Raw genomic sequence first — 15950 nt, forward strand, 5'->3', positions numbered from 1 at the left:
GCTGGGCTCGGCGCCGGCTGCCTCCTCCGCCTTAAAAGCGCAGCACCAGGCTGAGCAGGCGGGAGGGCCGGGGTGGAAGCCGCGGCACGGTGAGTCGGCCTGCCGGGCAGGGGTGGGGTGCTGATTTTAGGGGGGGGGGCGCACCGTCCAGGTTGAGGCCCCTTGCCCTTGTGGGGGAGAAACGCTCTGCACGTGCTCCGCGGTAGGCTCGCTCCGCAGCCGAACCGAGTCGAGCCGGCGGGGGGGGGGGAGAGAAGTGTTATCCGAACGGAGGTCCCAGCGCTTCAGGCTGGGCCTGGATGGGCGGGGGGGGGATGCGCCAGTTACCGGCTCCAGGGAGCTTCTCCAGCGCTTCCAGCCGCCTCGTCGGGCGTGCCGTCTGCGGGGCCGAAGAGCAGGCACAGGTCTGAGAACGGCTCTCTCCCCGCTGCGCCCAGAGAGACGCCGTCCACCCGGCCGAACCCTGAAGCGTCCTCTGCGGGGGGGGGGGGGCTTTGCGCAGGTGTGTGTGTGTCTTCCTCCCCCGCTGGGCTGCAGGGAGCCGCCTGCCTGCCTGCCTACCTGCCTGGGCTCAGCTCCTGCCCCGGCGCAAAGAGGGCGGATTTGGAGGGCGCCCCGTCGACCGCTCCTAGCGCGGAAGGTGCTGCGAACGTGCCGCTTCTCGTTCTCTCTCTGCCCAGGATGCAGCAGCCAAGAGCGGGCTGAGGCGACGGGGACTAAGGAGGATGCCTCGGAGTTCAGGATGGGAGGAGGCAGGGAGCTCTGGGGGTGAGCCCCCGTGCCAGAGGCCGCCTGGGCATGTGCCCGCCCGGCGCCGGCTTTGGCGCCGACGGCCGTCCTGCCTCGTGGGAAGCCGCGCTCTGCAAGGACCTGCAGGAGGCTCTGGGACTCGATCCGCAAAGCCCTTCCTGGAGACGGAGCTCCGGAGCCGAGCTGGGAAAGAGCCTTTCCCGGGCTCCTCTGGGAAGCGCCTGGCGAGGCCACATTTGGAACACGGCGCTCAGTCCTGGTCGTCTCACCTCGAAGAGGATGTTGTGGAGCAGGACATGGCTCAGAAGGGCGAGCGACATGATCCAGGGAATGGAGCGACTCCCCCAAGAGGAGGAAAGGGGGCCCCATTCGGGGCTTTTTAGTGCAGAGAAAAGGAGCGCCAGAGGCGACCTGATAGTATAAAATGACGCCTGGCCTGGAGACAGTGGCTAGAGGAAAGTTTGTCTTCCTCTCCTAACAGTAGATCGAACTCGTGCACATCCGAAGGAGCGGAATGCGGAGAGTTGCAGAACAAAGGGCTTTTTACACAGCACAGAGTTAAACTCTGGCATTGGCTCCCACGTGGGGAGGCAGTGATGGCCACCAACTTGGATGGATTTAGAAGAGGGTTAGGCAAATTCATGGAGAAGAAGGCTCTCCATGGCTACTAGTCAGGATGGCTATGCTCTGCCTTTGCAGTGGGAGGCAGCCTGCTTCTGAGTACCGGTTGCTGGGAACCCGCCAGAGGGGAGAGCGCTCTTGCACGCAGGGCCTGCTTGCTTATGGCGTCTGCCTGTCCCTCTGAGAACAGGATGCTGGACTAGGTGGGCCTCTGGCCTGATCCAGGCGGCGCTCTAAGGCAGCCTTCCCCAACTGGGTGCCCTCCAAATGTGGCGGATCTCCATCTCCCATCAGCCCCAGCCAGCATGGCCAATGGTCGGGGGTGATGGGAGTCTGAGTCCAACAGCATCCAGAGGGCCACAAGTTACCCCCCTGCAGATGCATTAAGCTGTGCCCTTCCAGATGTTGGGCTACAGCTGCCATCACCCTGGCCTTTCCGTTTGGGGAAAACTGGAAATGCCTGAGTGAGACCATCTGAAAATAGTGCTGTTGGCTTCCTGCAATAATATTGTTTGATTAAATTATAAGGTTTGAAGTGTTGTTCCAGGATTGTTTGTTGCTATTTTTAGTGTGCCAGCTGTAAACTGCCCTGGGATCCCAATTAAACATCAGGTAAAAATACAGTCAATCAGATTACCCCTGACTGCTGGCCATAGCAGCTGAGGGAGAGGGCAGTAGCCCAGTGGTAGAGCATTGGCTTTGCATGGAGGGGGGGCCTGTTGGTGGTCCCACACACCCCTGACGTTTGGCTGGTCTTTACCAGGGTCTGAGCTTTTTGTGTGGCTGACCCTGCCCTGTGGAATTCCTTGCCAATAGAAGTGTGGCAGGAATAAACCCCGCTCGGTTTTCAATATCTTCCAAAAATCTTATTCAGACAGGCCTTTCAAACCTGAGATTCTTTGCCAGCCAGCTCTTAGTGATATGTTTGGCACTTTAATTTGCTTTTACTGCATGTTTTAGTTTGCATACTGACATTTTAGATGAAAGTGCAGTTTATAAGTTTGCAAGTAAGTAAATAATTAAGTATAGCCCAGTTTTTTCTTACATTCCTCTGAGTGGTACACCAGCAACTTCCCAGCATCCCAGCGCAGCTTTTAAATGCTCTGAAAAGCAGGTGTGGGGAAACCTCTAGACGTTGTTAAGACTCCTAACTCCCCTCATCTCTGACCACTGGCCATGCTAGCTGGGGCTGATGGGACTTGGAGTCCAACAACCTGAGAGCCAGAGTGGTATATTGGTTAGAGTGCTGGACTAGAATCGGTGAACAGGGTTCAAATCTCCACTCAGACATGAAGCTCGCTAAGTGACTTTAGGCCAGTCACTGTCTTCTCAGCCTAACCTACCTCACAGGGTTGTTGTGAAAATAAAATTGAGTGAGGGGAGCATGCATGCTACCTTGAGCTCCATGGAGGGAAGATGGGATATAAATGTAATAACATAATGATACAGCCTCTGGCAGGACACAAGTTTTCCACACACACACCGTAAAAGACCTAGTGAGAGTTCTTGCTGCTGCTGCCACCTGAGTCTGACCTGACTTCTCCTCCCTCTCCTCTGCAGATGCCAGTGAGCCTCTCCACAGCCCTGCGTGTTTTTGGGACCAGCCTCTTTGCTGTGGTGGTGCTGGGGGGCATACTTGCTGCCTACGTCACAGGCTACCAGTTCATCCACACCGAGAAGCACTACCTCTCCTTTGGGCTCTATGGTGCCATCCTGGGCCTCCACCTCTTCATCCAGAGCCTCTTTGCCTTCCTGGAGCACCGGCAGATGCGCCTGGAGGGCCGCCCCCTGAAGCTGAAGGCCTCGGTGGCCCTGTGCATCGCTGCCTACCAGGAGGACCCCGACTACCTGCGCAAATGCCTGCGCTCCGTCCAGCGCATCTCCTTCCCCAATCTCAAGGTCGTGATGGTGGTGGATGGCAATGGGGAGGACGATGCGTACATGCTGGACATCTTCAATGAGGTGATGGGCTCCGACCAGACAGGCTCCTTCGTCTGGAAGAGCAACTTCCATGCCCAGGCAAAGGGCGAGACGGATAGTGGTCAGCGCAACGCCATGCGGCACATCCAGAGCCTTGTCCAGCACAGCACCCACACCTGCATCATGCAGAAGTGGGGAGGGAAGCGCGAGGTGATGTACACGGCCTTCCGTGCCCTTGGAGACTCCGTTGACTACGTGCAGGTGGGTGCTTGGGGGCAGAGTCCTGCTCTGAGCCCCTGCCAGCCCCTTGAACCGCCTCCTCCTGTAGCGTCTTCCTGGTCACCTGCATCCTGCAGCACAGCCCTTCTCAAAAAGCATGAAGAGAAAAAAGGCATACAGCACCTTGCAAACAGCAGGGAAATACATGCAAAATGATTTGGGGAGAGAGGGTTGGGGGTCCTTGGCCCTCACAATACACACAGCCCTATGGGCAACTCTCCACACACCCTGGTACAGAGGTGCTCTGAACTTGAGAGGGAAGCAGGGGCACTAGGGGCTCTTTCTGGGCTTCATCTCAGAGCCAGGACAGGCAGAAGCAGGTTGCATCCCCTCCTCTTAGCTCAGCAGCAGAGCCTCTGCGTTGCATGCAGGAGGTTCCAGGCTCACTCCCTGGCAGCATCTCTGGTAGGGCTGGGAGGCAAGGACTCCCTGTCTGAAGCCCTGCAGACCTCCTGCCAGGCATACTCAGCTGGATGGACCATCTTGGTTTCAGGCAACTTCCTAAGTTCTTAAGCCCGTTAATGAGAATCATGAGGACTGGAATCTTGCTTTTTTTTTTTTTAAAGGAAGAGTCACAAGTCAGTGGCATTGTACCTGCTCTGCATGCAGAAGGTCCCGGGTTCAATCCCTGGCATCTCCATGTGGAGCTGGGAATGTCCCGTCTGAAACCCTGGGAAGCTGCTGTTAGTCAGAGTGGACAAATATTGAGCCAGATGTACCAAAGCAGCTTTCTGTGTTCCAAGTGCAGAGGCTTCTCCCCTGCTGGCAAACCACAGGTTGGGGTCCTGTTTTGAATGCTCCTCCCCATAAAAAAACATTCTTTACATTTGCATCCCACCTTCCTCCCATTATGGAACCCATGGTGGTTCTCAAACCATCTCTCATCCAGGCACTGACCAGACCCCAGACCACTTCAGTGACATGATCACCTCGTGTGCCGTCCAACCATCCTGGGGGACTTCCTAGCAAATAGAAGACTGGAGGATGATGGAGAGAGATTGCACCTCGTCCTTCACAGACGCTCTGCTTCTCCATTTGCAGGGGGCTTTTAACTTAGCGGAGCACTCGAAGCAGGACCTGCAGGTGGAAGTGTCTCAGTCCGTTCTTTCACCTCTTTCTGCAGTCTGCGCCGACCATCTCTCGGCTCCCTGTGCAAGGGACAAGGAAGATTCAGGATAGGCCCAGATCGCGGCTCTCATTTTGGGATTTGCTTCTGTGCTTTCCCTCAGTGCCTCCCAGCAGTGCAGGATTCTCCAGCTGGGGCCAGTCTCCTTCTCTTTTCTGCACTGCTGCCAAACAGGTAGCAGCTGCCATCTCAGCACAGGAAGCTGCCCTCAATATTGTCCACACTGACTGGCAGTGCCTCTACAGGTGTCCCAGCCCGACCCGGAGATCCCGGGGACTGAACTTGGGACCTTTTGCAAGACAAGGCAGATGCTCTGCCACTGAGCTAGGGACCTTCCCCATACACGCCCTGGGGTAGGAATGCCCTGTGATCCTTCTTTCTGCCTGCGTGTTGGTTAAAGAAGGGACCTGCCTGCGTACAGCACAGCCCTGTGGCCTTCAGAGTCTCTTATGGCAAGGGAGACATGCGTCCTCTTAATCTGTGCTCTTTGCGACATTCTCCTTTCTGCCACTTTAGGTCTGTGTTTACCTGAAGCCTGCACTTTTGAAGAGGCTACCCAGGAGGCTTTGTGTCACTTCTCTGTCGTGCACTCACACTTATATTTCATCATCATCATCACCATTATTTAAACTTAATGGACATCATCTCAAAGTGATGAATAATCTAAAGATAATGTACATTAAATATAAACCGACTTCCAATGTACAGAGATTAAACCACAATAAAAAATACTTGTGGGTGGTATGCAATGCTAGTCCTATTGTAAACCCATTGAAGTTAATGAACAGTACGACTTTAGGTTCCTTCATTTCAGTGGGTCTACTCTGAGTAGGACTTTGTTGAATACAATCAGTCAAATGCACCTGCACTTTTGAGTACATTCCTCATTCTCTTCTGCCCGACCCCCCCCCCCGGGAGGATCACATTCAGGAAAGCTACAGGCGTTCTCCTCCACTCTGCACGCCAGAGTACAAATGTTCCTTTTCTCTCTGGGAAAGTGTAGGGCAGTCTCCCCCCACAGCAGCAACATGCAAACTTGTTCAGGAGGAGGGCCATGCATTCCACTTGAAAAGGGAATCCATACATACTCTTGCTCTCTGCACGTGAGCAGTCCAATATTTGTCAGACAGAATCAACTGTTTGTGTGAATGTGCCTTCCTAAAGGGAGGAAGGAGGGTGTCGTGATGGGGCGTCTTTGTTTCCTGGCAGGTGTGCGACTCTGACACGGTTCTTGACCCAGCCTGTACGGTGGAGATGCTGCGCATCTTGGAGGAAGACCCTCGCGTCGGTGGAGTTGGCGGAGATGTCCAGGTGCGGACCTGATGGTGTGTGACAGCGCAGAGTGTCTGGGTTAGAGAATGCAGGGGGGAAGCCCCTTTGCGCAGCCTTCCAAGCTGGTGCCTTCCTCTCCCATCAGCACCAGTATCAGATAGCTTTGCTCGCTGGGGCTGATGGGAGTTGCGATCCAAAATAGCTGAGGAAAGGGGGACCCCACACCCCAAAATGGGGCAAGCCCTGGATCAGTTTGATGCTAGGACTGCTTGCTTAACTGCAGTAGAGAATATTAGGACAGGAGCCAGCATGCCTATAGGAAGGACAGGGGTGGAGAGCCCATGTGTTCAGCAGAGTTGCCCTCTTTTCCCCCAGATCCTGAACAAATACGACTCGTGGATTTCCTTCTTGAGCAGCGTGCGCTACTGGATGGCGTTCAACGTGGAGCGGGCCTGCCAGTCCTATTTCGGCTGCGTCCAGTGCATCAGCGGGCCCCTGGGCATGTACCGCAACTCCTTGTTGCAGCAGTTCTTGGAGGACTGGTACAATCAGACATTCCTGGGCAGCAAGTGCAGCTTTGGGGACGACCGGCACCTCACCAACCGCATCTTGAGCCTGGGCTACCGGACTAAGTACACGGCCCGCTCCAAGTGCCTGACCGAGACACCCACCAGATACCTCCGCTGGCTCAACCAGCAAACGCGCTGGAGCAAGTCCTACTTCCGGGAGTGGCTCTACAACGCCCTCTGGTTCCACAAGCACCACCTCTGGATGACCTACGAGTCGGTGGTGACCGGCTTCTTCCCCTTCTTCCTCATCGCCACCGTCATCCAGCTCTTCTACCGCGGCCGTGTCTGGAACATCCTCCTCTTCCTGCTGACGGTGCAGCTGGTGGGCGTCATCAAGGCCACCTACGCCTGCTTCCTGCGCGGCAATGCCGAGATGATCTTCATGTCGCTCTACTCCCTGCTGTACATGTCCAGCCTCCTGCCAGCCAAGCTGTTTGCCATTGCCACCATCACCAAGTCGGGCTGGGGAACCTCCGGGCGCAAGACCATTGTGGTCAACTTCATTGGCCTCGTCCCGGTCTCTGCCTGGGTGGCGGTGCTGTTGGGCGGGCTGGCCTACACAGCCTACTGCCAGGATCTCTTCACGGACACGGAGCTGGCCTTCCTCATCTCAGGAGCCATCCTGTATGCCTGCTACTGGGTGGCCCTGCTCGCCCTCTACCTGGCCATCGTGGCTCGGCGCTGCAACAAGCCACAGGAAGAGTACAGCCTGGCGTTCGCAGAGGTGTGATGATGGGGGGTGGGTGGAGGGAGGTGCAATAATAGCAAAGGACCGGCAGCATTCCCCTGCCTTGTTGTGGGGCTGAGAGAGGGCTGGCCCCGCCCTGCTCGGGACATGATCCTGCCGAGAACCATCCATGCAGGAAGCAAGCTGGCCGGCGCAGGAATCTGAAATGCTTAGCTGGGGAAGGAAGCCAGAGTTCCGTCCTGGAGCCTCAGAGTGGATCCTGCTGGGCTGGCTCCTGGATCTTGCCTCTGCAGAAACACCGCCAGCTTCTGGGACAGTTTCCACTGCTATGCAAACAACACTTCCCAACATGGCAAGGACGTCCTTCTTCGTAGCCAGTTCAGGATACAGATGTCCTTGTGGCTGATGGGGGGGGGGTTTACAGGGAGCAATAACCTTCTCCCAGAGACGTATTGGTGAAGGGGCCCTTCTGGGCCCAGCTGAGGCACCACCTTTAGGTTTCCCTCTTCCCTAGGGAGAATTCATAAGGGTCATTCTCTTTTCATGTGATAGGTAACTGGGACTCAAGCCACCAACATCAAGGGCTGCCCTCCAAGCAGAGGCCCTGCAGAGGCAGGGTGAGGGGGCAGAGCACCTGTCCCTTCCAAGAGCTGCCCCTTGCCTTCAGCCACTGTAGCTGGGGGGAGGCTTACCTAGGGGGAGAGGCTGGCAGTGTGAAAGGCCACCTTTGACCCATGGCAGGAACATCCTGGTGGCCCAAGACAGGGTTGTGCAAACTGCCTGTTTCTGCAAAAAGAAAATACTTGACAGTTCCTCAAGCTCAGATTGGCCCGATGCGGCAGCACCGATGCCTGACCCAAATTTGACAAAACCGATTGCAGATCTGGAGGGTCAAATGTCTTGTGCTCACTCTGGATTTTTGAGGCATGTCCATCTGTTGCTCCCTGCACCTGCCTAAACAGTCCGACCCTGGGTTGTAGACGTCTCCTCTCTAGACCAGGGGGAAGGAACCTGCTGTGGCCCTCAGACGTTCTTGGGCTCCCAATTCCTCATCAGCGCCAGCCAGCCTGGCCAACAGTCGAGGATGATGGCCTTTCCCTCTCTCTGCTGTAGACCAACCTTCCTACTGCTGGTGCCCTTCAGATGTTTTGGAACACCGCTCCTGTCATCCTGATCATTGACCTTGCTGGCTGGAGCTGATGGGCATCAGAGTCCCATCAATATCTGGAGGGCACCAGGTTGGGGAAGGATTCTCTAGACAGTGTTTTGTTATGCTTGGGTGGGCGCAGGGCTCTTTCCCTGCTGCCAGTGTGCCCTGATGAGGAAAGGGAGCTAAAAAGTGTTCAGGTTCTTTCCAAGCTAAAATAATATTAATGCTGTGAACAGAGATGTCAGATTGGGCCTTTGCCTCCCTGCCCATCTCTCTCTCTCTCTCTCTCTCTCTCTCTCTCTGGGCACCTGCTCAGCCTGGGCCTCCTAACCTCCTGGTGCTTCTCCTACAGACTTTTCCTTCTCTTCTGGTGCTATGCCAGCGTGGCCACTCTCCATTTCCAACTCAGAGAAATGGTTAGGGGCGAGAAAGAAACCGAGGACAGTGGTGCTGCTTTGGGAATCCACTGCCACCCAATCTAACAGCCATTTCTTGGTTCACAATCTGCATCTCTACTCAGCCCTTAAAACTCCTTCAAATCTCTCCCCTGGCAAGAAAGTGCCTGTATTGAACAAAAGCAGGGGTTGTCCCAGCTACAGTGGCAACAAACTCTCTGCTGCTTTTATGACAAAGCTGCCTTCACCCTTCCTGGCCTGTTGTTGAGCTAACCAGGCAGAGCAGGGATGAAGTGTTTGGACACTCGCTGTTGCAAATCCAGAGTTTTCTATCTGCTTCCAGCGTGGGCAAATGCACAGATTTTCTGTAATTGTAGTTGTGCAGAATGTGGAGGCCCAGAAATCTCTGGATTCCCTACTTTCTTTTGTTTTTTTGCTAAAAGAAAAAAAAACATGCTTGCAAAACTTACAGAAAATATGTGAGCAATATTTGCAAAACATCTCAGTGGTGTTCGAGTGGGGCTGCTTTCTGAGTTTGTCTTGTTCCTCTGCTGCTTTGGCTTCCACTTTGCTTCTTGAAAAAAATAGGATTCCAAATTCTGCCAAGAGTTTAAATAACAGAGGTACCAAGTAAGGCATGTACCTTTAGGTTTATGCAAACTAAGGATAGCTATATTTGCATGTTCAATTGACATAATTTGGTTTGCTTCCAAAAATTAATCTCAGGATTATCAGTGCTCCAAAGTTGGGTCCTTCCTGCTTCTCAGAAGCACTGGATATCCTGGAGCCTGTTATCTGCGTTCCATGTGAAACTAACTGGCATGCTCAACCCCAGCTCGTTGTAAGAGTCTTCCAGTTGCCTTCAGTTTGTGCTTGCAGTGAGGGCATGTATGGGCTGCACATGTATGACTTAAGAGTAGTCACATGATGCTGTCCCACCAATGACTTTGCCTCACAACATTCCCTGGACCCCACAGGACGGTGTAGGCAGGCAAGGATTGCATGTGAATCTGGTAGGTGAGCAAGGAGCAGAGTGAATTCTGATTAGAGCAGATGTACTTATTGCCACCTTTCACCTCCAAACAACAGAGGGTGGTTATACGCATGCAGCCATACTCTGGCCAGGTTCCCACTACTGCCTTTTCCTTTGCCAAGGAAGGGAGCTAAATAATCTGTATTAAGGAATCCATAATTCTGCAACCAGAAGAGTCCAGTGTTGTAACTGGAATATGTGTTACAAAACTGGAGGACTCGCATGTTTCACTAAAGGTATGCAATTTGGGTTTTGGGGGGATGCGGTGGGCACAGATGCTTTTATTGAGCTGGACTTTGGTTTTTCAAAATCCAAAATTGGCCCATCAACAATGAGGGCTAGACACTTGCTCTATACAAAACCAAACATCTTCTCAGGATTCCACAAGACTTCTGTGCAAAAGTCATAGTCTCTGCTGGGGCACCTGCTCAATTTGGGGGCCTTGGTGGTGTTTAGGAGCCTGTCCCAACGCCCATCTGCCTGTACCCATTTCTTTCCCAGGCTAGCAAGCAAGCCAAGATCAACCTTGACCTGTTACTGGGGCGCCCATTCCAACTTCCAAGCTCTCCCTCCAGTTCAGCGCTGCCCCTCCTTCCTTTCTGCCTGTTCCATGCAAGGCCTGAAGGCCGCCTGAGTTTGCACCTGAAATTCCTGCCTCTGCTGTCATGTTGCTTCACGGGAAGCAGCAGCCCATATCATGGGTCAGAGGGGTTGGGAAAAGGGCCTGTGTGTGTGGCTGGGAGATGGAGAAAAGTGGTACAGGCGCTGAGGAAGAACTAAGGGCTGGTCTCCACCTGCAGTATAATTCTGTGTGCCTGAGCTATGACCTAAGGGTTTATTGCCCGGCTGTTTCCCAGGGCCCCCACCAGCTGCAAAAAGGGAAAGGTTCTAAGCAATGTCTTTGGCCGCTGGGGAAAAGGGGTGCATGGTACTCCCTGGCAATAAGGAATTGGCTATTTTGCCAGCTAGGAGAACTTGCAGCTCACACTAGAGAAGCCATGAGAAACAACAAGTGCTTATTCTGTAATCTGCCCACTGGCCAATGCCTTGCCTGCAAAGGGCTGCCAAATCAGACTGCTGTGTGGCCAGGGCTGGTCAGGGTCAGAGTGCATGAGCATCTGAGAGCCCTTCAAGCCTGCGTCCAAGCAGACTCTAGCAAAAGACAGAAAGCTGCTCCTTGCCCCTCTTTTAGCTGTGCGTTCTTCCCAATTGTGAATGTCCAGAAATGCTGCTTCCTGCTACTGCTGTCTTCTGCAGCCTGTGCTGGTCCCAGGCACGAGAGCAGAAGGGGGGTGCGGTGTCAGGCTTTATTCCCCATCACGTCCCTGCTCTGAGGCTGCCTCGTTTTTCTACGTTGATCCCTTTCAAGTTTCTCTTATTTAAAATGAAATTTGTAGAATTTTTTTGTACTCTTTGGTAACAACACTAGTTGACTGCTTAAAGTTATTTGGAAACTTATTTATTTTTATCTGCATTTTCATATTTTTTAAAAAAAACATCCGAAGTTTGGGTTTTTTTTACTATGATGAGTTTGTTACAATAAAAATAATACCTTGTAAACAAGATGGTTAAAGGTTTATTTGGGGCCTCACTAGTGCCTCCCTTGCACTCTACAAAGGCAGACAGTACAATTTTGCATGACTGCAAAAGGGAGGGTATGGGGTGGTGGTGAGACTCCGCAGGAGCTTGGGGGCAAATAATTGGATTTACCTGGCTCAAATCTCTGCAGGAAATTTCAGCCCGTTTTCCCTCCCTGTCTGCCAACGAGGAGAAGGCAAGCACCAAGAAATGGGTTCCCCCCCCCTGCCCTCAAAGGAAGGAGCAAAAAGGCAGATCAGAAGGTAGTTGTGTGCCCAGTGGCTGGAGGAAAGGAGCCCAGTTCAGCTCTGCTTCCCATTACTTGCATGCTTAATAGCAAGCAAGCTAACCACAGTTCATTCTCCATAGGCTCTTTAGCATTCAGCAGGAGCTGGGCTCCTGCCTGGCACTCAGGAGGCAAAAGACAATGCGAGCAGCCCAAGAGTACTAAGCTCCCTGAAGGATGGAATCAGGAAGGACTGAGGGAGATGCAGGGCCCACAGCGAGTTTGTGGCTGGAGAATAAGGTTGGTGGGAGATGGCTGCCTGCCGGGGTTCCCCTTTAGTTGGCCTTTGCCAACCTGCCCTGGCTGGGGCTGACTAGAGTTGTAGGCCAGCCACCTCTGCAGAGCACCAGGTTGGAGAAGGCTGCATTAGGTCACCAGCTCCCGGGAATGGATCTAAGCAGAAACCTGGAGTGGAGCCTCCCTCCCTGGGATGAAATCTAGCATCATTATCCAGAGGTCCTTGCTTTTGCCGGTCTCTTCCAGAGATGCAGGAATTTAGGGCCTCATCCTGACAGGTCTTTGCATCTGAGTAAAGCTGTTGGGCTCCCCCTTGGGAGAAGGCGCTTATTTGGGCACTCCAGGCATGGGTGCTGGCCTTCTCCCCCCCAAGAGATCCTGGTGTTAGTCCCTGAAGCCCGGTCTCCGAGATAGCCTCCTCCCAGGGGCTGGGAGTGTCCTCGCCACAGGCTGCATAACTCTGGGCTGAAAAGGCCCCCGAAGTGGGCCGGATCTGTCCCTTCTGGCAGAGGAACCGGGCACAGTGCCCAGGGGATGAAGCGCCCTCACGCCTTCTTGGCCACGTTGGTGATGATGGGCTTCGGGCGGGTTTTGAAGAGCAGCTTCTTTCTGATGAGGGCAGTGACCCAGAAGTGGGCTCCGGAGCTCAACTCGCCGCCAGCCGCCGGCTTGGTCAGGACGGCGAAGGGCTTCTCCAGCCGCACCACCTTCCCGTAGAGGATGTGATGCCCAACGATAAGCACGGGGACTCCCTGGGGAGGAGAGAGTGGAGGAGGTTTCTGGCTCTGCAGAGAGAAAGGGACCGACCCTGGCATTCCCTCCTCTCCCCGCCCCCCTAGGCCACCTCCTCACCTCCTTGGTGTAATGCAAGTCCCCCAGGAGCCGCCCGGCCAGGCCAGCCCCAGAGCGCGATTCCAGCTCGCCTTGGAGCTCCACCAGCACCCATTCCGCCAGGCCGCCGCCAGCCCCGGCACTGCAAGCAAAAGACCGGCGACGGGAGGGGGTTATAACCTGTAAGAAACGCGCCCTTCGCACAAAAGAGGCGACCCAAGCACAGCCCAACCGAGGACCTGCGCCGCAGCCCCGGAGCAAAGGATCCCGCCCGCCTCGCTCTTTCCTGCGCAGCCAGGAGCCGAGGCAGACTCACCGGGCCACGACCAGCTGCACCATCGCCCCCGACGGCTCCCCTGCAGAAACAAGGAGCAAGGGGGCGTGTGTGAGAGGAGGCGGCCAGTCCGGGTCTCCTTCTTTCCCGCAAGCGGCTTCCCTCCTCGGCGGCGGCGCAGGGAAGGAGCTGCCCAGCGTTGCGCTGCGCGCCCCCCGACGGCCACCTGCGGGAGAGCGCGGCGGGCTGAATCGCCTTCCCTGGCTCCACTCGCAGGGGGACGCGCCCAGCCCACCGCCGCTTGCTCCTCGGAGGCCGGGAGGCGCGCGGGGGATTGGGCCTCGGCTGGCCCCTCCAGATGTCCCCAGGAACCCAGACTCGTTTGAGGGGCTAGAACTCTGCACTTGCTCAGAGGCACCCTTCTCCAGCCCGGCAGGCGGGGGCTCACGAAACTCCGCGCCCCAGCGCAGACGCGCTCTGCACGTGCTCAAGGGCCCGCTCGCCGCTTTTGCTGTGCGCTCTCGCTCTCTCTTTCTCACCCAGAATCGCCGAGGAATGTATTGGATCGGATCGGACCTCCCGCCTGCACGGAACCCCCGGAAGTCCAGCCCCTCGCTCCTCCCCGTCACCGCTTCCGCTTCCGGGCCGAGGGGGCGGCGCGCACGTGGCAGCGAACTATCTCGCTCCTCTCTTTCCAGGGTGCTACTGACTGCCTGTCTGCGTGGTGGCCATGGGCGAGTTCGAAGTGCACCGCGCGCGGCTATTCTCCTTCGTGCCGGCCGGGATCCGGAGCGTGGCCGCCGCCGCCCATCCTTTTTGCCACCGCCTGGCCGTGGGCCGCCTCGACGGCTCGCTCGAGATCTACGATCTGCAGGCCAACAGCTTCCAGGAGAAGGTGACAGAAGGCAGGGCGGTAGCTGGCCCTCAGGGGTAGACTGCTCCTGCACGGGGGGGGAGGTTCCATCTGACGCCTCCATGTGGTTACCTGGCCCTCCCTTAAAGGCACCTAAGCTAGTGGGTGTCTCTACATCCCGTGGCCGTGAGTTCCACAAGCTAATTCTGCACGCTGTGAAGTCCCCATAACTAATCCAGCCACAGCTGAGTTCCCAAGGAGAGGGGAGAGCCCTTAGGCCATTTGCTGAGGCTAGGAACTGGGGCTACATGTCCAGCCCCAAGATTTTTTTTCACACTGGGGAATGCAGCCATCTGCTGGGGATTCTGTAATGCTGCTTGCCAGGTCTTTCCAGGCTTTGCCTCTGGAACCACCCTGGGCTCCTGGAGGAAAGGCGAGATATAAATCAGATAATTAAATAAATAAACCATAGGGTGCTTCTGTTTATGGGGTCCTCAGCTGCAAGGCTGTCCTGCCTGAGTGCAGCACAAGCTCCTCCTGTTGGTCAGCCTTGTGCTATTTCCTCCCAGCAAGCATCTGTGTATGCATTATCTTTTGGCAGGGATGTGTGTGTCCCACAGTTCTTCCTTACCTGTTGGCTTTTCTCCAGATCGTTGCAGGCCATAAGACGAGGATTGCAGAGGCTCTCTGCTGGGCAGCGGGAGACCGTCTGTTTGGCGCAGGCCTCAATGGGGACATTGTGGAATATGACTTGGAGAAGCTGAATGTCAAATATTCGCTGGATGCCTTTGGGGGTCCCATCTGGAGCATGGTGGCTGATCCAACTGGTGCTCAGTTGGCGGTAGGTCCATAGCAGGGAGTGCAGCTTGAAAATGTGGCAATGAAGCCTACGTTAGCAAGAGAAGAACCCACGTGTGTGGGGGGGGGAGCACTCACTGAGTTAGGATGATAAGGCTGTGTGTGTATGAAATTAACAAATGTGTGGATTATACAAAACTGATAGTGATAGCCAACTTCTCAGAAGATGAGGATGCACTCTGAAATGATCTTGATAGAGTGGAATACTAGGGACACATGCAAAGGTCTGTATTTAGTTTTTGAAAAATGCTCACCGCAATAATACACGTAAAAAGGGTCTTGGAAGTGTAGTCTAGCACAGACTGAATGTGAGTCCCATGTGTGGCGTGGCTGTAGAAGACGTGAATGCAGTTTTAGGCTGTGTTACGAGGACCATAGTTTCAAATAGCTCCACTTTATTTTGTACTCATCTGACTTCATCTGGTAAACTGTGACCAGTTCTGGGCAACACAGTTTCTAAAGGATGCAGGCAAATCAGAATGGGTTGAGAAGGGAGTGGCAAAGATGGGTCAGAAGTATGGAAAACAGACCCTAGAGCTGCATCTCAGTAGTAAGCCATCTGTTTTGCATGCAGAACCTTCCAGGTTCAGTCCACACCATCTCCAGGTAGGGCTGGGAAGGAAGGAAGAACTCCCTGTCTGAAAGTATGGAGAGCTGCTGCCAGTCAGTGTAGACAGCACTGAAGTAAATAGATCAGTGATCTGATACGGATAAGGGAACTTTCAATGTCCTTTAAGCCCTTTATTCAAAATCATGAGGACTGGAATCTTGCTTTATTTTTAAAGGGCCACAAATCAGTGGCAGTGTATCTGCTCCTGTATGCAGAAGGTCCCAGGTTCAATCCCCACCGTCTCGAGGTAGGGTGAGGAATTTTCCCTGCCTGAAATCCTGGAGAGCAGCTGCCAGTCAGTGTAGACAATACTGAGCTCGATGGGCCAATGGTCTGACTCTATCTAAGGCAGCTTCTGCATTCATATGAGGAAAGGGCGAAGGGACATGGTGTGTTTAGAGAGGAGGAGATGGAATGGGGGCACGGCAGTGCTCTTCAGATCCCTGAGTGGCTGTCATTATGTCAAAGGGAGCAACAAAAAGTGGCTAGCATGTAAAACCAGGGGAATATGAGGAAGAAAAACTAAAATACTAGAAACAAGTGTTTATTTGTAATCCAAGCCCAACACTTTTCAGCCTAAATATACAGGGCTGAAACGCGTTGGGCTTGGATTACAAATA

At 54.4% G+C, this 15950-nt stretch overlaps 3 protein-coding genes across 5 annotated transcripts in view; 2 read left to right on the top strand and 1 right to left on the bottom strand.

Annotated features, from left to right (window-relative positions):
* Nucleotides 1-12047, top strand: HAS3 (hyaluronan synthase 3). 2 transcript variants are annotated; one of them, XM_061594715.1, is made up of 4 exons: nucleotides 1-89; nucleotides 2932-3552; nucleotides 5906-6007; nucleotides 6344-12047. In XM_061594715.1, exons 2-4 carry the CDS (start codon nucleotides 2932-2934, stop codon nucleotides 7265-7267), a joined length of 1647 nt encoding a protein of 548 aa, XP_061450699.1. In that variant the 5' UTR covers nucleotides 1-89; the 3' UTR covers nucleotides 7268-12047. The 2 variants fall into 2 exon arrangements, with proteins under 2 accessions (XP_061450699.1, XP_061450700.1); XM_061594716.1 differs by having other exon boundaries at nucleotides 5906-6021; nucleotides 6344-6420.
* On the bottom strand, nucleotides 11247-13660 carry CHTF8 (chromosome transmission fidelity factor 8). 2 transcript variants are annotated; one of them, XM_061594718.1, is made up of 4 exons: nucleotides 13549-13619; nucleotides 13052-13091; nucleotides 12757-12877; nucleotides 11247-12656 (listed from the first exon to the last, which is right to left on the bottom strand). In XM_061594718.1, exons 2-4 carry the CDS (start codon nucleotides 13072-13074, stop codon nucleotides 12450-12452), a joined length of 351 nt encoding a protein of 116 aa, XP_061450702.1. In that variant the 5' UTR covers nucleotides 13075-13091; nucleotides 13549-13619; the 3' UTR covers nucleotides 11247-12449. The 2 variants fall into 2 exon arrangements, with proteins under 2 accessions (XP_061450702.1, XP_061450701.1); XM_061594717.1 differs by having other exon boundaries at nucleotides 13052-13660.
* The window catches only part of UTP4 (UTP4 small subunit processome component), a 14985-nt gene continuing 12132 nt past the window's right edge, over nucleotides 13098-15950 (top strand). The window contains exons 1-2 of the mRNA XM_061594713.1: nucleotides 13098-13904; nucleotides 14512-14703. Of these exons, the coding sequence (XP_061450697.1) occupies nucleotides 13740-13904; nucleotides 14512-14703 (357 nt within the window). The 5' untranslated portion in view covers nucleotides 13098-13739. The remainder of the gene's footprint in view (nucleotides 13905-14511; nucleotides 14704-15950) is intronic.

The sequence above is a fragment of the Rhineura floridana genome, chromosome 13, assembly GCF_030035675.1.
Source record: "Rhineura floridana isolate rRhiFlo1 chromosome 13, rRhiFlo1.hap2, whole genome shotgun sequence".
NCBI classification, from domain to species: domain Eukaryota; kingdom Metazoa; phylum Chordata; class Lepidosauria; order Squamata; family Rhineuridae; genus Rhineura; species Rhineura floridana.